At 42.9% G+C, this 22,504-nt stretch overlaps 2 protein-coding genes across 4 annotated transcripts in view; one reads left to right on the top strand and one right to left on the bottom strand.

Annotated features, from left to right (window-relative positions):
* Positions 1-22,504, bottom strand: part of nr2c2 (nuclear receptor subfamily 2, group C, member 2) — a 28,561-nt gene that overhangs the window by 3,007 nt on the left and 3,050 nt on the right. For 2 of the 3 annotated variants that reach the window (XM_010895252.3, XM_010895254.3), the window contains 12 exons: positions 20,972-21,070; positions 20,517-20,717; positions 20,205-20,310; positions 19,942-20,121; positions 19,216-19,363; positions 18,969-19,059; positions 18,711-18,856; positions 18,036-18,213; positions 17,816-17,937; positions 742-881; positions 450-587; positions 57-162 (listed from right to left, as the gene is read on the bottom strand). In XM_010895252.3, coding sequence (XP_010893554.2) covers positions 57-162; positions 450-587; positions 742-881; positions 17,816-17,937; positions 18,036-18,213; positions 18,711-18,856; positions 18,969-19,059; positions 19,216-19,363; positions 19,942-20,121; positions 20,205-20,310; positions 20,517-20,717; positions 20,972-21,070 — 1,655 coding nt within the window. The remainder of the gene's footprint in view (positions 1-56; positions 163-449; positions 588-741; positions 882-17,815; positions 17,938-18,035; positions 18,214-18,710; positions 18,857-18,968; positions 19,060-19,215; positions 19,364-19,941; positions 20,122-20,204; positions 20,311-20,516; positions 20,718-20,971; positions 21,071-22,504) is intronic. The other variant, XM_010895253.3, reaches the window with a different exon arrangement.
* LOC109616451 lies at positions 9,663-12,163 on the top strand. The gene is made up of 2 exons (XM_020052103.2): positions 9,663-10,736; positions 11,823-12,163. The coding sequence occupies exons 1-2, from the start codon at positions 10,088-10,090 to the stop codon at positions 12,083-12,085; spliced, it is 912 nt and encodes a 303-aa protein (XP_019907662.1). The 5' UTR covers positions 9,663-10,087; the 3' UTR covers positions 12,086-12,163.

The following is a 22,504-nucleotide window of genomic DNA, read 5'->3' as shown; positions in this document are numbered from 1 at the left end:
TGTTCAGCTACAGACAGACGTTTCATGTCGGGGAGACGGGGGTGGGGTTCATGTACCTGTAGGTGTCGTCGGGATAGGTCTTCTGCACGTAGTCCTGCAGCTCCATCTGGGCCTTCTCCTGGAACTTCTCGATCTGGCTGCAACTGTTCAGGCCTGGATGGTCTGATTAGTGAGACACACAATGTCTGTTTCCTAACTATTCACTAGGAGGTAAGTACTGTAGTCGTGATATACTGTACATCTGTAAGGAATATCTCAAAGAAACTTCTCGGGGGGGGGGGGGGGGGGGGGGGGTTAACTCATTTCTGATGATATCAGTGCTGCCTAAGGGCCTAACGTTTCCATGATTACATGACCTAACCTGGAAAATGCGCAAGGCCCTTGTTATAACCTGTAATCTGTAATGTGTTTCTGGACCAATGTGTGAGGTTTTGTAGGACTATGCTCACCGGGGCTGAAGAGAACTATGGCTTTCAGGTAGGCGTACTCATAGCTGTCTGTCTCCATCTTAGCCATGCTGTTGCAGAACTCCTGCAGCTTCCAGATGTGTTCCATCACAAGCTTCACTCTTTCTCCAGACACCTTGTCTGTCAGGGGAATGGTGGACAGAAACAAACAGTTGAGAACATAACGGCAGAGTTCCGTGAACGTGGTTTCTGTGTCTTTGGTTGTCGGAGGGAGGGTTTTGCGAATCTAGGGCGCTTGACGTGTTGTGCGGAGATCTGGAGGCTGACGTCATACCGTCCTGAATGCTGTTCTGCAGATGGTTGATGATGGCTTCCAGGATTGTGGAGAGGCTCATGATGTGGGCACACTGAGCGAGCCCCAGGGTGAACAGCTCGTTCCAACAGGCGCGCACCAAGCAGGTGGTGCTCTCCTGACTGAGACAGAAACACGGTCAGTTACTGTACTGAATTAAGATATACATACAGACACACACACACTCTCTCTCACACACACACACAGGCCAGATACACACACACACTCAAGTAAGACACACGCGCACACACACAGGTCAGACATGCACACGCACTCACACACACACACACACACACACACACACACACACACACAGGTCAGACACACACACACACAGGTCAGACACACACACACACAGGTCAGAGACACACACATAGGTCAGAGACACACCCATATACATACAGGTCAGACACACCCACATACATGCAGGTCAGACACACCCATATACATACAGGTCAGACACACCCATATACATACAGGTCAGACACACCCATATACATGCAGGTCAGACACACCCATATACATGCAGGTCAGACACACCCATATACATACAGGTCAGACACACCCATATACATGCAGGTCAGACACACCCATATACATACAGGTCAGACACACCCATATACAGTATCTCACAAAAGTGAGTACACCCCTCATATTTTTGTAAATATTTGATTATATCTTTTCATGTGACAGTGCTGAAGAAATTACACTTTGCGACAATGTAAAGTGGTGAGTGTACAGCTTGTATAACAGTGTACATTTGCTGTCCCCTCAAAATAACACAACACACAGCCATTAATGTCTAGACTGCTGGCAAAAAAAGTGAGTACACCCCTAAGTGAAACTGTAACTCCCCAGTGCTGGCAGCACTCATGCAGCCCCAGACCATGACACTCCCACCACCATGCTTGACTGTAGGCAAGACACACTTGTCTTTGTACCCCTCACCTGGTTGCTGCCACACACGCTTGACACCATCTGAACCAAATAAGTTTATCTTGGTCTCATCAGACTAAGGACATGGTTCCAGTAATCCATGTCCTTAGTCTGCTTGTCTTCAGCAAACTGTTTGCAGACTTTCTTGTGCATCATCTTTAGAAGAGGCTTCCTTCTGGGATGACAGCCATGCAGACCAGTTTGATGCAGTGTGCGGCGTATGGTCTGACCACTGTGTGGGAGAAATTGTACTTATCTAGCCTTTCAATTCAAATCCTTTCCATATGTTATATTTCTAGCATAGAAGCCTCTTGAATAATGCGACAATCAGGCCAAGGTGTTAGAGGTCCACTGTTTTTACTGTCCCGATTGTCAGGTAACTCTGCGACTCCCTTCCTGTACCTGCTCCCCAGTATATACCCAAAAGATATTCATCCTGACCATGTGTTACCTCTTGTAGTGTACCACTTGCCGGTCTGGCAAGATTTGGTGCCTCGTTGTCTAAAGCCCTTCTTTGGGCCTAAGGAACTAATTCAATGGTAGAGTAATTGTCTTAACTACAAACCTGATTCCAAAAAAGTTGGGACACTGTACAAATTGTGAGTAAAAAAAACGTATATTTAATTCACAATAGAATATAGATAACATATCGAATGTTGAAAGTGAGACATTTTGTAATGTCATGCCAAATATTGGCTCATTTTGGATTTCATGAGAGCTACACATTCCAAAAGAGTTGGGACAGGTAGCACTAAGAGGACGGAAAGGAACAGCTGGAGGACCAATTTGCAACTTACTATGTCAATTGGCAACATGATTGGGTATAAAAAGAGCCTCTCAGAGTGGCAGTGTCTCTCAGAAGTCAAGATGGGCAGAGGATCACCAATTCCTACAATGCTGCGGCGAAAAATAGTGAAGCAATATCAGAAAGGAGTTTCTCAGAGACAAATTGCAAAGAGTTTGAAGTCATCATCATCTACAGTGCATAATATCATCCAAAGATTCAGAGAATCTGGAACAATCTCTGTGCGTAAGGGTCAAGGCCGGAAAACCATACTGGATGCCCGTGATCTTCGGGCCCTCAGACGGCACTGCATCAAATACAGGAATGATACTGTAATGGAAATCACAACATGGGCTCAGGAATACTTCCAGAAAACATTGTCGGTGAACACAATCCACCGTGCCATTCGCCGTTGCCGGCTAAAACTATTTAGGTCAAAAAAGAAGCCGTATCTAAACAGGATCCAGAAGTGCAGGCGTTTTCTCTGGGCCAAGGATCATTTAAAATGTGGCAAAGTGGAAAAGTGATCTGTGGTCAGACTAATCAAAATTTGAATTTCATTTTGGAAAACTGGGACGCCATGTCATCCGGACTAAAGAGGACAAGGACAACCCAAGTTGTTATCAGTGCGCAGTTCAGAAGCCTGCATCTCTGATGGTATGGGGTTGCATGAGTGCGTGTGGCATGGGCAGCCTACACATCTGGAAAGGCACCATCAATGCTGACAGTTATATCCAAGTTCTAGAACAACATATGCTCCCATCCAGACGTGTCCTCTTTCAGGGAAGACCTTGCATTTTCCAACATGACAATGCCAGACCACATACTGCATCAATTACAATGTCATCGCTGCATAGAAGAAGGATCCGGGTACTGAAATGGCCAGCCTGCAGTCCAGATCTTTCACCCATAGAAAACATTTGGCGCATCATAAAGAGGAAGGTGCGACAAAGAAGACCTAAGACAGTTGAGCAACTAGAAGCCTGTATTAGACAAGAATGGGACAACATTCATATTCATAAACTTGAGCAACTTGTCTCCTCAGTCCCCAGATGTTTGCAGTCTGTTATAAAAAGAAGAGGGGATGCCACACAGTGGTAAACATGGCCTTGTCCCAACTTTTTTGAGATGTGTTGATGCCATGAAATTTTAAATCAACTTATTTTTCCCTTGAAGTGATACATTTTCTCAGTTTAAACATTTGATATGTTATCTAAAGTTGTATTCTGAATAAAATATTGAAATTTGAAACTTCCACATCATTGCATTCTGTTTTTATTCACAATTGTACAGTGTCCCAATTTTTTTGAAATTGGCTGTATCATAGGTTAAGATTAGATTCTATATAAGCAGGAGGGATCAGGTCATTTGGGAGAGATTCCTTGCATGCGGACTCTCTCCATGCAGCATGTTATAAGTTATTAAATGACTCAGCTATACTTTGTAAATGAAGGTGTCTTTGTGTTATTAATCAATATCTATGTGAAATTCCACAACAGTTAAACAAAATAAATAAATAAATAAAATCCTATGTATTTATTTTACTTACTAAACTTCTTTTGAGCTAGGAAATGTACTTGGTAACGCAATCAGTGAATACATTTTGTGAAAATAAATTGACACTGATGTGCAGCAAATGGGCGAATAAACGTTATAAATGAGGTGACGCCATAATTTGATCGTTGGTCAAATCAAGTTTAAAATGTGTGTAAGTTGCATGTATACCCTATACATTCTGCACATAATTAGAATGAGAGCCTAAATTCTGGCGAAAATGAGTGTGCGCGTGCTGTTTGTATTTTTGTCTCTCTGCTCGTCCAACGCAGGCGAAATTGTATGTGTGTTCATTATTGCATTTTGTGTCTGCTCTTCAAACCCTGGTGATTTCTGTGTGTTCTAGACAAATTCTGTGTTTCTGCTTGTCTCTGCCAAGAGAATAGCTATTGTTTTGTTATGTAATTGTTAATTGTGTGTTGTTATATAGTATTGTGGTATCATACATAGGCCTATTAGATTCTGGTAAATACAATATTTTGAAATAACAACTCATATAATTCAGAAGATAGGATTTTCATCTGATAGATAGATAGGTAGTGAAAGTAATGATTTAATACACTTAATATATATTTTGAGAACATCCACATTTGGTTCGATATATGATACGGTCAAAATTGATATATGGGCTGTCAAAATTGCTCATAAATGACGTTCGAATATTCCCTCTAAAAAAACACAATATTCAAACTATTCGAACTTCTGGTTGCGCATGTGCATTTTGTGAATGACGCGCATTACGTCAATAACAGGACAAATTAATACAAAGAGACATAACTACATGTATAGGTAGTCTATTTAAGTTTAAACATATTTGACAACGTATAACCTACACAAAAACAAGTAAATCAAATGATGACCAAGACCGCAGACCTCACGCTCGCTCGCTCACGCTCGCACTTTCTCTCGCCCTCACACTCTCTGCGCAATGTGCGGCTGTGCGCATAACGGTTTAAAATTAACAACAATAAACACATTTTGAGTGCTGATCAAGAGTTTTGTGCCGGCAATATAAGGTCGCGACTATTGTCCCAAATATAGCAGGCTTCATTCAGTGATTGAAACAAATATTAACATTAATTGAGGTTTCACAGTAGCCTATATAGAACCGACATTGAGCGAGCTGTGCTGTGGTAAACATGGAGCTTTTCCTTGACATGAAACGCTAAATAATCAAACCAGTGGAAGCAGTGCATTTAACCTTTATTCATGCATATCTATTCAGTCGTAGCATACACTTTAGTAATGTTTCTGTTTAACGTTAATTAAAATGAGGCACACAATTCCGAGAAATGTGACAACAAAGAACTTTTACGCTGAGGTTCATAAAAAAGAAATTGCTTAAAAACGAAAAAGGCTACTTACAATCTTGGCGCTTGTATTAAAAAAATTAAAAAATGACTGCAATTAGGCGCGCTTGCAAAGCAGTGGGCTACCGCAAGCGTTTTTTTCCCCACATTTTTTTTTTCGAATATACATTTTCACCTTCGAAATTCGTTTTTAAAAACTATTCGAATATAGAGTATTCGTTGACAGCCCTAGTGAGCAGGATATAATGTTTTCCCTATTCATGGTTTTGAGGATGGAGATGAGAAAAGTAAAAGTAAGTTGTAGCACTCTGCCTGAGCATCTCCAAGCTTTTCATGCTAGGAGAATAAAAGAAACACAGAGTGCAAGAGAGAATGGAAAGTTTAGAAGGAGAGAAAGCTAAGTTAGAAAGTGAAAAGTTTAAGAATGTTGAAATAAGGATGAAACAAAGGTTGTCGTGAATCCATTGTGCCATGTGGTCAATGCTAAAGTAGATTTTATAAAACAATTTGATTGGTTTAAAATAATGGAGGTTAAACAGACATCTGAGGATTTCAGGATTAGATTTAAAGACAACTGTCACGAATCCCTCCGGCGCAGGTGCTCCTCCATTGCACATGCTCCAGAGGTCTATGTCACCAGCCTTCTAGGCATCACTGTTCCGGCTAATCACCTTTTTTGTCAACCAATTAAACATAGCGTTCTTGCTTGGGAAGCAAAAAATTGGTATTGGTGTGTGCTCGACAATTTGAGAAACATTATAGAGATACACAAAGCAAGAAAAGTAAGAATGATATGAACATTTTGTCACAGATATCAGTGGTAATCATAATGTTAATTGTAACCAATCGCATGGTTACGGCCAGGGTAGAGATGGTAAGACCTGTTATCGTCAGAAAGAGAATATTTCTGAGGAAGAGGGTGTTTGTTTTATGTGTGGTGTCCCTGGGCATTGGGCTCGGGAGTGTTCTAACAGATTTTCTGGGAATAGGGAGAAGTTTGGTGCTCATCATCAAGGTGCCTCAAAGGGGTGGAGTAATTATCCCCACAGCAGAGTGGACAGGGCCAATTGAACATTGACTCAAGTGCTCAGCAGATGGTTAGGCCAAGGTGGGAAATGAGTCCTACTTGGCAGCATTTTATAAATGCTTATTGGTTTCTTTTTCAAAGGAAGAACCGCATTTTACTATTATGATTGACAGTAAGCTCGTACATATTTCTATTGACACAGGGGCTACTATTTAATTTTTACATCCACAGGACTGTCAAAAAATTTCACCATCCCAGTTTATTTTTAGCTGTTCATCTGGACCATCAACCTGAGGAGATGGGGAACGACTGATGTCCTGGAGAGGGGTGTTAAAACCCTCATCTCAACCTCAGGAGATGGGGAACGACTGATGTCCTGGAGAGGGGTGTTAAAACCCTCATCTCAACCTCAGGAGATGGGGAACGACTGATGTCCTGGAGAGGGGCGTTAAAACCCTCATCTCCTCTGAAGGGTGGTTGTCAGTCTACCAGTGTATTTTGTTTCACTGTCACCCTGTCTCACTACCAGAGAGTTTGAGCTCTACCCACCCCTCCATGGAGCTCATCTCCATGCTTCCATTCTAGCAAATCTGCCTGATTACCAAATGGGCAACACATGCAAATGACGTGGGTAAGGTAATGTCTGCTGTACCAATTAAGAGTTCTATACATTTTTATAAGTCATTTCCTAGGCGTAGTCAATATCCTTTGTCTAAAGAAGATATAAAAGGTATCAAACCTGTATTGAAATCATTATTACAACACAAAATTGTAATTGAGGTTACCAGTGTTTGTAACACATACAGTGGGGAGAAGAAGTATTTGATACACTGCCGATTTTGCAGGTTTTCCCACTTACAAAGCATGTAGAAGTTTGTAATTTTTATCATTGGTACTCTTCAACTGTGAGTGACGAAATCTAAAACAAAAATCCATAAAATCACATTGTATTATTTTTAAGTAATTAATTTGCATTTTATTGCATGACATAAGTATTTGATACATCAGAAAAGCAGAACTTAATATTTGGTACTGAAACCTTTGTTTGCAATTACAGAGATCATATGTTTCCTGTAGTTCTTGACCAGGTTTGCACACACTGCAGCAGGGATTGGCCCACTCCTCCATACTTCAGGTTTCCTTCAGGTTTCGGGGCTGACGCTGGGCAATATGGACTTTTAGCTCCATCCAAAGATGTTCTATTGGTTTCAGATCTGGAGACTGACTAGGCCACTCCAGGACCTTGACATGCTTCTTACGGAGCCACTCCTTAGTTGCCCTGGCTGTGTGTTTCGGGTCGTTGTCATGCTGGAAGACCCAGCCACGACCCATCTACAATGCTCTTACTGAGGGAAGGAGGTTGTTGGCCAAGATACATGGCCTCTTCCATCCTCCCCTCAATATGGTGCAGTCGTCCTGTCCCCTTTGTAGACAAGCTTCCTCAAACAATCATGTTTCCACCTCCATGCTTCACAGTTGGGATGGTGTTCTTGGGATTGTACTCATCCTTCTTCCTCCAAACACAGCGGCCCTCATTTATCATTCTTGCGTAGAAACGGGCGTATATGTTGGCGTAAGATTTTGCTTACACTCCTCTCACCGCCTGATTTATGAAGCTGTGCGTACCTTTAAAATCCAGGTGTACGCAATACCTGCCCTTGATAAATGCCGCGGCTGAAAACGATCGTCATTGGAATAACACGCCCCTATATATTCAAGTCTCCGCTTCCCCCACGCCCTCATTTTACGCCATGGACACACGGAAGACAGCAAAAAAGAGAAACGTGGAGATTGAGACGATCACCAGGGAGGTAGAAATAAATAAAATTGTTTAATTTGGCAGTTTAAAAAGCAGAATAAAAGATGATGATGTGATGTGGAGTACCATTCATTCACATTAATAATTGCATGACAATTTGTAATATTCGTCTTATTATTTCATGATATTTATTATTAATGACGTTTATTGTTATTTAGAAGAAGAATGTCGTTATTATTATTATTTCTATTATTATTTAAAAGAAGAAGATTGTCATTTTTATTATTTTGTCAGTCTGAATTATATTTTGGTAATTTAAAGCCTTTTATTACTGAACCCAGTCCATGTGAAACTGCCAGGCCTAACCCTGAAACGTCATGTAAAGCGCACAGGCTCGCATCTGAAGGAATACATATAAGTCAAATGCTTTGGTAAAGTCACACAAATGAAACCTTGAAGTCCATGTTGCACAAAAATATACACTGAAGTTTGTAATTATGTTGTTGTTTTTTTTACATTGGGTCATAATATATCATATCTTTTAGTTTGTCAGTGCGTTAGGATTTTTTTTTCTGCGCATTTCCGCACTAACTCAAAACGTGCGTACACCACCTCCTGAGCTGGCGTAGGATTTGAGAGTGCCGTACGCCAACGTCCATATTGATAAATCTCAAAGTCACCATGGTTTTGGGTGTACGTCAGGTGTACGCTGGAAATTTGGTGTACGCACTTTTGATAAATGAGGGCCAGCGAGTGGAGTTTAGACCAAAAAGCTCTATTTTTGTCTCATCAGACCACATTAACTTCTCCCATTCCTCCTCTGGATCATCCAGATGGTCATTGGCAAACTTCAGACGGGCCTGGATATGCGCTGGCTTGAGCAGGGGGACCTTGCGTGCGCTGCAGGATTTTAATCCATGACGGCGTAGTGTGTTACTAATGGTTTTCTTTTAGACTGTAGTCCCAGCTCTCTTCAGGTCATTGACCAGGTCCTGCCGCGTAGTTCTGGGCTGATCCCTCACCTTCCTCATGATCATTGATGATCAAGGTGAAATCTTGCATGGAGCCCCAGACCGAGGGAGATTGACCGTAATCTTGAACTTCTTCCATTTTCTAAAGAATTGCGCCAACAGTTGTTGCCTATTGTCCTGTAGCCCATCCCAGCCTTGTGCAGGTCTACAATGTTATCCCTGATGTCCTTACACAGCTCTCTGGTCTTGAGTATGTGGACAGGTGTCTTTTATACAGGTAACGAGTTCAAACAGGTGCAGTTAATACAGGTAATGAGTGGAGAACAGGAGGGCTTCTTAAAGAAAAACTAACAGGTCTGTGAGAGCCGGAATTCTTAATGGTTGGTAGGTGATCAAATACTTGTCATGCAATAAAATGCAAATTAATTATTTAATCATACAATGTGATTTTCAGGATTTTTGTTTTAGATTCCGTCTCTCACAGTTGAAGTGTACCTATGATAAAAAGGTACAGACCTCTACATTCTTTGTAAGTAGGAAAACCTGCAAAATCAGCAGTGTATCAAATACTTGTTCTCCCCACTGTATTCTTCCTGCCAAAAACAGCCAGGAACAGACAAATACCGTTTTGTGTTAGACTTACAGACAATAAATGTGTATGATTGCTAAATTTCCAGTGGTGCCCAACCCAGCTACTATCCTGTCGTCAATCATGGCTAACACAACGTTCTACACAGTGGTTGACATTTTTCATAATTTTTCTGTGCCTATACATCCAGACTCGCAATACCTTTTTGCATTTACATTTATTGGGTCAGCAGTACACTTTCACAAGACTGCCACAGGGATTTTGTGACATTCTCTCTTTCTATGGACAATGTTTAAAGAAAGACTTGGCTGATGTTGTTTTCTCTCAAGGCAGTACTCTCATTCAGTGTGCCGATGACCTGCTGACCTGACCACAGAGAGGTCTGTACTGCTGACTCCATGGTACTGCTCCAAGCACTGGCTGTGAAGGGCCACAAGTTATCCAAATCAAAGTTGCAGTGGTGTTCTCCTACTGTGAAATATCTGGGACGTGTTACAAGCAGAGTAGTAGCCATCAAGGACCACCCAAACAGCAAAGCACGGATGCGGTCATTCATTGGGAGGGCGGGCTACTGCCGGCCCTGGATACCAGACTTTGATATCATGGCACGCCTTCTCATTGACTCATATACTCAGGATGCCCCAAACAACACTGTGTGGACTGAGGAGAAAATTGACTGTTTCAATGGATTGAAAGCAGCACTGATGTCTGCTCCAGCATTGGGATTACCTGACTATAACCTCCCTTTCATGTTAGCAGTGGCTGAGAAAGGGGGGTTCGCACAAGGAGTATTACTACAGGATCATGGAGGACAACGAAGGCCAGTGGCTTATTACACAGCTGTAGGCTGTGGCTTGTGGTCTACCTCCTTATTACTCCTTACAGCTGGATTCTGTGGCTCGTGGACTACCTCCTTGTCTGCATACAGTTGCAGTGGCCACTGGAGTATTGGATGGCTCTTCACCGATAGTGCTGGGTTGTCCACTTACACTGTTAGTCCCACATTCTCTGGACAACATTCTATCTACCTCACTCTCGTCTCACAAGGTATGACACTGCACTGTTTGCAACTCCAAATGTAGCAATCAAGCATTGTGGTCCTCAATCCTTCTATTCTGTTGCTAACACCACTGGATGGTGTTCATTCCTAGGCTCAATTTACAGCAGGCACCCTTACATAACCGAGTTTACTTATTATGTAGATGGCAGTAGTAAAAGTAATCTTGATCGTTTGTTGGATTAAGGCTATGCTATTTGCAATGATTTTGATATTGTGGAGTCTGCTTAATTGTCCCCACATTTGTCAGCTTGTTGAGTTCGCCCTCAACAAAGCCTGTTTCTTGGTAATACATTTCAGATATGCATTTTGCTGTGTGCATGACTTTTGTACTCCCTGGAAATATTGTTGTTTTGGTTTACTGCATTCTCTGTTTCTTTTGTTTGCAATTATGTTCAATAGAATGGCCCCTATCGCAAAAGGGGGGTATGGTGAAACCGAGTAAGATAGATTGGCAGAATTAGAAAGATTGGTATGTCCAGGGTTTAGAATTTATGAGCCAGATTTTACAGGTGTGCAACATTTCAGTTACATAAGATAGGGAGAAGTGTGCCTGGAGTGCACTTGCCTGCCCATGGGGGCATTTGTAAAAATTCACATTTAACTGGTGGGTGTAGATAAATACTGGTAGTTGTATTCCAACTGGGAAATGGATGGTAAGGCATTGCAAACACAAGTGATTCAAAGGTTTGGTGTTCCTGCTAAGATAAACTAGGGGTACCCATTTCGTAGCTGATATTGTGCAATGCCTAGGAAAGGCTTTAGGTGTTGCCCTGCATTATCACTACAAACCACAAGCAAGCACGATCGTGGAACAAAACAATTCAGTACTAAAAATTAAGTTGGGTAACATGGCCAGACGCACTGGCCATTGTGTCGTTCTCCATATGGACTTTGAGTCACTATTGGAAACATGGAGCTGATAGAGTACTACCTGCATTGAGAGTGGCTATAGTTTTACACACCTGTGTACAAGCTGCCCGGGAAAAGGCCTCCCCAGGCCTCAGGGCAAGACATAGTCCCGGTGGACTATGTCAGGGTTGAACTATTTAAATGAAAGGCATCTTTCGTTTCAGAGGTTCCAGAGAATCCAGCCTATCGAGGGTCGGTGTCCAGAAGTCCATCGAGAGAGGACCATCTTCCAGACATTTCAGCGGTTCCAGAGATTCCAGCGGATTCTACCGACGAGACGAGTGACCGTGATGCAATCAGACGGGCAGATCTTTCAACTGATCAAGTTTGGTGCCATGCTGGCATTTCCCTGCATGTTCCTGACAGCATGGATGCTGCATCTATGGGAGACCAACACAATGATTCCTTTTCATCCTCTTATGGATGACCACTTGCTTCTGTTCCTGATGTTAAACTGAACAGCAGAAGTTGAATTCTCTCACCAATAATGTCATGCCCAAACCAACTATATAAACTGATCTCAAAAGGACAGGATACAGTTTTTCCTTTTGCAGATCCACCTGTTTGTTTTGAGCAAAGTGTCATGTTCATTTCAAACACAAACTAAATACCCCAGGTGATGATTTGGAGTCCTAACACAGCCTTGTAACTTTATCAACAGAGCAAGGCACTTGCCAAATATAAGCAAGGCACTACTTATGAACAAAACTTTGGGCATTTTTTAACTTCACTGTCCTAGAAGAAACCGACATCATGTTCATTCCTCTGTTCCCTCTTCCAGTTCAAAGACTTTGAGATGACAACATATAAATATCTTTGTGTATTTATTATCTTTTGTTAAGAAGCATGTGACTACAAATATTTGTAATTATTTTGTGTTAATGTGTTTTGTACCGATATGACCCATAATCATTTTGAATGTTCCTTTGGATTCACTGATTCTCCATATCCTTCATTGGGTACACCTCACAAAGATGTTCCAAGTTGTATTCAGTTTACAGACATCTGACAGAACTGCATAATGCAATATTTTGACCAAAGATAAGTGCATTTTGTTTGTTGTTACCAACAGTAAGGGAGAAATTGTACTTATCTAGCTTTCAATTCGAATCCTTTCCATATGTTACATTTATAGCATAGAAGCCTCTTGAATAATGTGACAATCAGGCCAAGGTGTTAGAGGTCCATTGTTTCTACTGTCCCCATTGTCATGTAACTCTGCGACTCCCTTCCTGTACCTGCTCCCCAGTATATACCCAAAGGATATTCATCCTGACCATGTGTTACCTCCTGTACCTCCTGTGCTGTACCACTTGCCCGGTCTGTTACGATTCGGTGCCTCGTTGTCTAAAGCCCTTTTTTGGGCCTCAGGAACTAATTCAATGGTAGAGTAATTGTCTTAACTATCAAAGGTTAAGATTACAATGATAGATTCTATACAAGCAGGAGGGATCAGGTCATTTGGGAGAGATTCCTTGCATGCGGACTCTCTCCATGCAGCATGTTAAAACTTATTAAATGACTCAGCTATACTTTGTAAATTAAGGTGTCTTTGTGTTATTAATCTATCAATTTCTATGTGAAATTCCACAACTACTGACAGGCTGACCCCCCACTCCTTCAACCTCTGCAGCAATGCTGGCAGCACTCATACGTCTATTTCCCAAAGACAACCTCTGGATATGACACAGAGCATGTGCACTCAACTTATTTGGTCGACCATGGCGAGGCCTGTTCTGAGTGTAACCTGTCCTGTTAAACCGCTGTATGGTCTTGGCCACCGTGCTGCAGCTCAGTTTCAGGGTCTTGGCAATGTTCTTATAGGCTAGGCCATCTTTATGTAGAGCAACAATTCATTTTTTCAGATCCTCAGAGAGTCCTTTGCTATGTTGAACTTCCAGTGAGGGAGTGTGAGAGCGATAATTGAACACACCTGTTCCCCATTCACACCCGAGACCTTGTAACACTAACGAGTCACATGACACCGGGGAGGGAAAATGGCTAATTGGGCATAGATTTGGCCATTTTCACTTAGGGGTGTACTCGGTTAAGACATTAATGCCTGTGTGTTGAGTTATTTTGATCAAATGTACACTGTTATAGAAGCTGTACATTCACTTCTTTATATTGTAGCCAAGTGTCATTTCTTCAGTGTCACATGAAAAGATATATTCAAACATTTGCAGAAATGTGAGGGGTGTACTCACTTTTGTGAGATACTGTACATACAGGTCAGTCAGACACACACACACACACACAAACACACACAGTCTGGAAACACCGGAGTTGGGAGGTTAGAAACGGGGATTACACATACTGCATTCCATGAGTAATGTTCCTTTTGAAACACTATAGGTGCATCTGAAAAAATTGGAAAAGTCACTTTTTGATTTGAATTACAGAGGGAAATGAACATCTTCATATATTCTAGATGAATTACACAAAGTGAAACATTTCAAGACTTTTGTTTCAGTCTTGAAGATTACGGCCTACAGCTCATGGAAATCACAAATCCAGTACCTCAAAATATTAGAATAAACAATTTACAATACAGAAATGTCGACCATAGAACAGTCCAATCAGCTAATTAACTCCCTGAGCCTTCAATCCCTCAGAATGGTTCAGTACACACAACCACAATCATGGGGAAGACTGCTGACTTGGCAGTTGTCCAGAAGACACTTATTGAAACCTTCCATGAAGAGGCCACAGAAGGTCATTGCTGAAAGGGCTGGCTGTTCGCAGAGTGCTGCACGTATCAAAGCATATTCATGGAAAGTTGACAGTAAGGGAAAATGTGGTAGGAAAAGGTGCACAAGCAAAAGGAATGACCCCAGCCTTGAGAGGATTATCAAGCAAAGCCGATTCAAGAACATGGGGAGCTCCACAAGGAGTGGACTTACCTGGGCGAAAGAGAAAAATAACTGTATTTCATTTGGAAATCAAGGTCCAAGAGTCTGGAAGAAGAGTGGAGAGGTACAGAATCCAAGTTGAAGTCCAGTGGGAAGCTTCAAAGTCAGTGATGATTTGGGGGGCCATGTCATCTAGTCCAGAGTCAATGCAGCCAGGAGATTCTAGAGCACTTCCTGTTTCCATCTGCTGACAAGCTTTATGGAGATGCTGATTTCCTTTTCTAGCAGGACTTGGCACCTCCCCACAGTGTCAAAACGACTGGTTACTGGTTTGTTGCCCATGGTATAACCAGGGGTGGGTAGAGTACTGAAAATCCTATACTCAAGTAAAAGTAATGTTACTCATCCTAAAATGTACTCAAGTAAAAGTTGAAATACCACCTGAAAAACTACTCCAGTAAGAGTACGAGTACTTGGACAAAAAAGTACTTGAGTACTAGTTACATATTTTGTTCAAGACATTATAACGCCATAGTAACAAGGAAAAATTATCTAAGAAAGTACAAACGCAAATTGTATTTTTAATGTTTGAATAGGCATTTGTTTTCCAGAGCCCATAACAATGCAGAATAGAAAAACAAAATAAATTGCTAAAGTAAATAATACTGTATTTCTATTATTAATCTACGTTGCAAATAAGATTCTTGCAAATTAATGCCATCATACATGTTACTGGTAAATAAAATAAGTAAATAAATATATATATAGTACAGGTCAAAAGTTTGGACACACCTTCTCATTCAATGCATTTTCTTTATTTTCATGACTATTTACATTGTAGATTCTCACTGAAGGCATCAAAACTATGAATGAACACATATGGAATTATGTACTTAACAAAAAAGTGTGAAATAACTGAAAACATGTCTTATATTTTAGATTCTTCAAAGTAGCCACCCTTTGCTTTTTTGATAGCGCTGCAAACCCTTGGTGTTCTTTCAAAGAGCTTCATGAAGTAGTCACCTGAAATGGTTTTCACTTCACAGGTGTGCCTTGTCAGGGTTAATTAATGGATTTTTTCCCCTTATTAATGGGGTTGGGACCATCAGTTGTGTTGTGCAGAAGTCAGGTTGATACACAGCCGACAGCCCTATTGGACAACTGTTAGAATTCATATTATGGCAAGAACCAAACAGCTAAGTAAAGAGAAACAAGTGGCCATCATTACTTTAACAAATGAAGGTCAGTCAGTCCGGAAAATTGCAAAAACTTTGAATGCGTCCCCAAGTGCTGTAGCAAAAACCATCAAGCGCTACGACGAAACTGGCTCACATGAGGACCACACCAGGAAAGGAAGATCAAGAGTCACCTCTGCTGCTGAGGATAAGTTCATCCGAGTCACCAGCTTCAGAAATCGCAGGTTAACAGCAGCTCAGATTAGAGACCAGCTGAATGCCACACAGAGTTCTAGCAGCAGACATCTCTAGAACAACTGTTAAGAGGAGACTACGCAAATCAGGCCTTCATGGTCAAGTAGCTGCTAGGAAACCACTGCTAAGGAGAGGCAACAAGCAGAAGAGATTTGCATCTCTGGGAACTCCTTCAAGACTGTTGGAAAACCATTTCAGGTGACTACCTCTTGAAGCTCATCAAGAGAATGCCAAGAGTGTGCAAAGCAGTAATCAGAGCAAAGGGTGGCTACTTTGAAGAAACTAGAATATAAGAAATGTTTTCAGTTATTTCACACTTTTTTGTTAAGTACATAATTCCACGTGTTCATTCATAGTTTTGATGCCTTCAGTGAGAATCTACAATGTAAATAGTCATGAAAATAAAGAAAACGCATTGAATGAGAAGGTGTGTCCAAACTTTTGGCCTGTACTGTATATATATAAAATATTGTGTAGTAATGCTCAGTACATCAAATATTCGTTGTTAGTAAGTCAGGTCCTGGGTGGAATTGCTGACTGCATTGCAACTAAACCACCTGTTTAGCAGCAATTGCTTTCAACTACAATCTAGATAGCTAGACTAGGTATGTTGCTGCTAACTAAAGTAGCGCCAGCCGGTTCTCTAACCTTACCTCTATGTGCTTGCGGAGCAATGATGATGAGTTTTTGAAAGCATAGATGGTTGCGTCTTTTGGAATAAAAGGACACAATTTCATGATGACTGTGTTGCCTATTTTAAATTTAAATTGAAACATGTCGTGCAACTGTGGCCAGGGACTTGAATTTCCCTCGTCAACGTCCTCCAATTGAACTTTCCGTGTCGGTGTCTGTCATTTAATTAGCTACGTCGTTGCTCGCACTCCCAAACTCAAATCAAATCACGAAACGAAAAAACTCAATATTTTTGGACAAACGACTGAAGATATATTTTTTACGAAAGATTTGATGTAATGTAACAGAGTTAAGAGTACGATTTATAAAAAAAAAAAAAAGTAAGAGTATAGAGTACAGCCCCCAGACAGTAACTAGAAAGGTACTCGTTCCTCTGACTGTACTCTTTTACTTATTTGCGTTACTTGTAACGTGTTACTACCCACCCCTGGGTATTACCCTGCTTGATTGGCCGGCCAACTCGCCTGCCCTGGAGAATATATGGGGTACTTTCAAGAGGAAAATGAGATACACCAGATCCAACAACACAGAGGAGCTGAAGGCCGCTATCAAAGCAACCTGGGCTTCCATAACACCACCGAAGTGTCACAGGCTGATGCAGTAATTCGTGCAAAAGGAGCCCGGACCAAGTATCGAGTGCATAAATTAACATATTTAGGAAACAATTACAGATGTTGAGTTAATTACACAACATTTCTGTATTATACATATTTTATTGTAATATTCTGAGATACTGGATTTTTTATTTCCATGAGCTGTAAGCCTTAATCATCAAGATTGAAGCAAAAAATATATAAAAATGTTTCACTTTGTTTAATTAATCTAGAATATATGAAGGTGTCACGTTTTGATTAGAATTATGGAAAAAATTGACTTTAATTCTAATTCTTTGAGACGCACCTGTAGATGTAGGATTAATTTTCATTTACACATTTGTGTTTGGTCAACAGCATTCAAATTGGGGTTGGAAAAGGTGCAGCTTTATCTTTGATCCTCCAGCGCTAGGCCGGGCCTTTTGAGTATTTGTGTAATGCCTCTAAAGCAGTAACCAGAAAGTAAACAGATTGTTACTGAGTTAGGCTAATACAACAGCTGTGTTAAGGATTACTGGAATATCTGTAACAAATGACATTTAGCAAGTCACCTACCCAACCCAGAAGATATAGATACACTTGATCTCACCCGAGTGCAGAGAATGCTGGGATGGAGCGCGCCCAGTGCATGGAGAGGAACAGGAGGCGGGACGCTGACTCACATATGTAGTGTACATTTAGATACTCTGGCATGGGGCTTGGCATGGTCAGCTGGAGGGAATGTGTAGAAAAACAGGTCAGTCAGTGAATACATCAGAGTTATGTGCAACTTTTGTTCTGTGGTGAAACATGAAGTTCCGGACTCCCACCTTGAAGCTAACGTGTGTGTCTGTGAGCAACGGCCCCTCCACCTCAATGAGGGGGGTCACCTGGCCTCGGCTGATTAACTGGATGGTGGCCCCGCCCACGCAGTCCCCTTCCTCCGCCAGGTTCTGCCCCGCTCCCGACTCGGAGGGATTCAGGGCTTTGGCCAAGGTGTCAAAGGCACTGAAGACACATACATGTAATACAGGAGCAGATACACGCACACACTGTTTCTGAGACTATTCAAGACTTTGGTTCCTTATTTTCTTCAGTCAGAAATCCATTTTCCTGAACCCCTAAACCTAACCTAACCCAAACCCTAAACCATAACCCTGCAAAAGCATTTTAACAAGTCAATACATTGAAAGAGCAGGAATGACAAAAAAGCAAGGACCTGAAAAAGGCAAGGACCTGAAAAAGGCAAGGACCTGAAAAAGGCAAGGACCTGAAAAAGGCAAGGACCTGAAAAAGGCTAGGACCTGAAAAAGGCTAGGACCTGAAAAAGGCTAGGACCTGAAAAGGGCTAGGACCTGAAAAGGGCTAGGACCTGAAAAGGGCTAGGACTAAAATGTCAGGAGATTTTGGTGACTGTGTGTCCTAAAGGTAGGGAAACAAATGTGCATGCACACACGTGCATGCACGCATGCACACTCTCAAGGACATGTCCACTGCACCCATACCGTGTAATCTCGATGGCAGACTGCTCCTCTTGTGGGTCATCTGAGGTATCCCCGTTGTTCAGTGACTCGCTGAGGGAGTCGTTCAGGTTGGCCAGAGACGTCACCACACTGGCCAGCGTCCCCAGGTCCCCCTGCCCTGACTCAGACTGGAGAGGCCGGGTGACACAACCATTGAGCCATTGATGAGAACCACGCTGTAGGGTACTACAATGAGCGTCACAATGATAGAATGTCAGGAATGAATAATGGGGCTGATACCTTGTGGTCTGTGGCCAGAAGTAGTGTCCCCTCGGCCTGGATCAGTGGCTGCTGGATGTTCACCAACATCCCTGGGTCTAGAAGACTGGATCTGCACACAATACCAGTCAAAGACCTTAATCTAACCAACGGGATCTAGCCCCGGAGGCAAACCTAGAGCACCAATCAGAGGAGAGAGCCTAACCCACGGGACCGATTAAATCACAAGGACAAGTAAGAAGACAAAGCGGCCATTTCTGTGTCTGACCTGGAGCCGTCGCTGTCTGCAATGAAGGTTGGTGTGGCGATGAGCGGGCTCATCAGGTTCTTCCTGATGTAGATCTTCTCTGTGGACGCGGCACAGTTAGCAGGCCTCTCTCTAGGCAGGTCAACGGGCTTCCTCTCACTCTGGACGGCTAAGGACACACAACAGAATCCAAAGCAACTCAGAAAAGGCCCTGTGATTTCAGGAAACTATTTTGACAAGCAGTCATTTACAATCCAACAAATGCAGCCGACCCAACCATCTCTTCACTGTCATCCTCTCCACTCTCACTATCCCTTTATAAAATGAAAAAACAACAAATATTGTTATAGACAAATGATATTGCATTGATTCACATCCATGCTGCTGATGTAAAAGCTTGGTATTACTTAGATGCATGGTTGGACCTCCTTACTTCAAGGCAAAATACATCATACATTTGAATGATTCAGACTATACCATGGTGGAAGTAAAACTAAGTGTTATATATGGCCAACATACCACAAACCATTCGATGTCTCATGCCTATTATATACAAACGCAGTCAGTACAGAACGGTTTTGTTACACCCGTATTACACGGTCTGACAGGCCTCAGGTTTTAACCAGCATTTCAGGATTTTCAACCACTCGGCTTACAAACGAATGTACAACAGCAACACCATGAGCTTCAGCTGCTGGGAAGGGGCAAGAAATTCCAACAGTCTTCATTTAGGATCGCGTGACTCACACTCCATCTTCATGCCCATGTCCAGGCATTTCCTCAGTCGACAGAACTGACAGCGGTTGCGGTGGTGCTTGTTGACGACACACTCCTGGTTGCTACGGCAACTGTACGTCAGGTTCTTCCTCACGCTCCTCTTGAAGAAGCCTTTACAGCCCTCACAGCTTACGGCCCCGTAGTGACGGCCTAGACAGAGGAGTATCATGGGCATGAATGGGACAATAGTGTGTGTGTGTGTGTGTGTTCGTGTGCGCACGTGCGCTGCGTACCTGAAGCCTTGTCGCCGCACACAACGCAATACTCTACAGGCTGCGGACGGCCAACCTCTCCAGCATTACCCAGTAACCTCTCCACCGACGCTGCGTCTGTTACAATCTGGAACACCGGGAGGGGTAGAGGTCACAGAGGGTCACTGTGGGGTCAGAGGTCACGCAGCTGTCATTTATCGCTGTGGTTTCGATGAGCGATGCGGGGAGGTCTGCAGCCGTCTCTGGCTGTGGGCTAAAACAGCGGGGCTATGCTTCATTCCATACCTGTAGCCGGCCACGTCGGAGCAGTGTTGTCACGTTTCGCCTGCCTACCTGTATTCTGCCTGGTACCAGGCTGTCTGCTGTGGTGAAGATGAGCGGTTTGCCGCTTTGGTTCTCTGGACATGTCAGGATGACTTTTCCCGAGCCTGAGCCATCGGATGCCACCAGGACAAACTGCTGCTTGGGCCCACTGGAGGGATCCATGGTCGTGACGATCTGGATCCTCTGGCCAGTCTGCTGGTCCCGTACAATCTGAGAGGGAGTGGGGGAAGGGGAGACCGAGAGATTGTGAGAGGGAAACAAGACAGAGAAACTAATGCACGCTTTTATCACTAACAGGCTTGACTATTCTGAAGCTCTCATATCTTACCCCCCCCTCCCAAAAAAAGAACAAAACTATAAGGTGCACACTGCCCCTACTGCAGTGTGCATGCTGTCGATATGCTGTCAATGGGGCAGTTCCTTCAGGTCCAAACGTACAGGTCATTATTGTGGAGTGCTGTCACCTGTATATGCTGTGGTGTGGCTGATGGCTCAGTGGAGATGACCTGGAAATGCTGTGGAGAGACGCTTGTTACTGACAAGCCAGCGGGAGACGACTGCATCTGAAACACCCAAAACCAACGAATGAATAGCGAAGTCACAAAAATGATGTGTGCACAACACACATGCGCACAAACACACAACGATAGTTGGTTTTCTATACTTGTGGGCACCAGAAACCACATTCCACATTCTGTATTCCAAAGCTCTGAAGTTAACCCTAACCTTATCCTAAGTGTTATGCCTTAACCTAGCCCTAATTCCTATATCTAAAACTAACCCTAATTCTTACACTACGCCCAATTGTGGTACCCTAAATAAAACTCTGTTGAACCTAAATGTTTTTCCTATTGAGAAGCAGACAGAAACCTTGTGGAGATCAGCTGATTAGGTTTGACTATCTTTCAGGTGACATCTGGTCCCTATACATACATAGACGTGGATCACACGCTCACTGACCTAGAATATTAAGGAGCAGAATGTCAAATCACCAGACAGAGGAGGGAACTGCCTGTGCCCCTGGAGTGACCCCTCTACTCTGGAGGTTAAGAGTGCCCACAGTCTCCACGGCAACCAGAGACAAAATCAACCGACCCGGCCACAAAGAGCTGCTGTGTATTGCCTTTGTCTCATAAAGTGAATCTTCTTTGAATGGGATTCATGGGATGGTTTTAGGTCAGTGTTTTACATACATAGTAAACAGGCCTTAACAATTCACCTCCGAACAGAACACACAACCCATATACACTGCTCAAACAAATGAAGGGAAACACATAATCATCACAGTATAACACCAAGTCAATTAAACTTCAGGGATATTAATCTGTCCAATTAGGAAGCGTAACCAATTGTGAATCAGTGTCACCTATTTTGGTGTAAATGAAAGTGACAACAGGTGCACTGGAGAGGCAACAGCAAGACAACCCCCAAAAAGGGAATGGTTTTGCAGGTGGTGGCCACAGACAATTGCTCTCACCTTATCCTTCCTGACTGATTGTTCTCTAGTTTTGCTAGTCTCCTTGTCACTACTGGTAGCATGAGGCGGTACCTGCAGCACATTCAGGTTGCACAGGCAATCCAGCTCCTCCAGGAAGGCACATCCATACGTGGCATTGAAGGGTTTGCTACAGTCTCCAGAGCATGGAGGAGATACCAGGAGAAGGGCCGTTACACGAGGAGCGCTGGACAGGGACATAGAAAGGTATCAACCCAGTAGCAGGACCGGTATCTGCTCGTTTGTGCGAGAAGGAACAGTAGGAGCACTGCCAGAGCCCTACAAAATGACCTCCAGCGGGCTACTGGTGTGCATGATTCTGACCAAACTGTCAGAAACAGACTCCATGAGGGTGGCATGAAGGCCGGACATCCTCTAGTGGGACCTGTGCTCACAGCCCAGCACCATGCACCTCGATTGGCATTTGCCAGAGAACACCAGAATTGGCAGGTCCGTCATCAATTCGCTTCACAGATGAGAGCAGGTTCACACTGAGCACATG

This window comes from Esox lucius, chromosome 12 (assembly GCF_011004845.1).
Source record: "Esox lucius isolate fEsoLuc1 chromosome 12, fEsoLuc1.pri, whole genome shotgun sequence".
In the NCBI taxonomy this organism is placed as follows: Eukaryota; Metazoa; Chordata; class Actinopteri; order Esociformes; family Esocidae; genus Esox; species Esox lucius.
Note: the sequence above shows the minus strand (reverse complement) of the source record. Positions and strands in the feature narration are given on the sequence as shown.

Excerpts from the sequence above, each read along its gene's own strand:
- LOC109616451 (XM_020052103.2), top strand. The coding sequence starts at position 10,088 with ATGGTACTGCTCCAAGCACTGGCTGTGAAGGGCCACAAGTTATCCAAA. Across the intron at positions 10,737-11,822 it reads CCTCACTCTCGTCTCACAAG|AGGTTCCAGAGAATCCAGCC; the intron begins GTATGACACTGC and ends CTTTCGTTTCAG.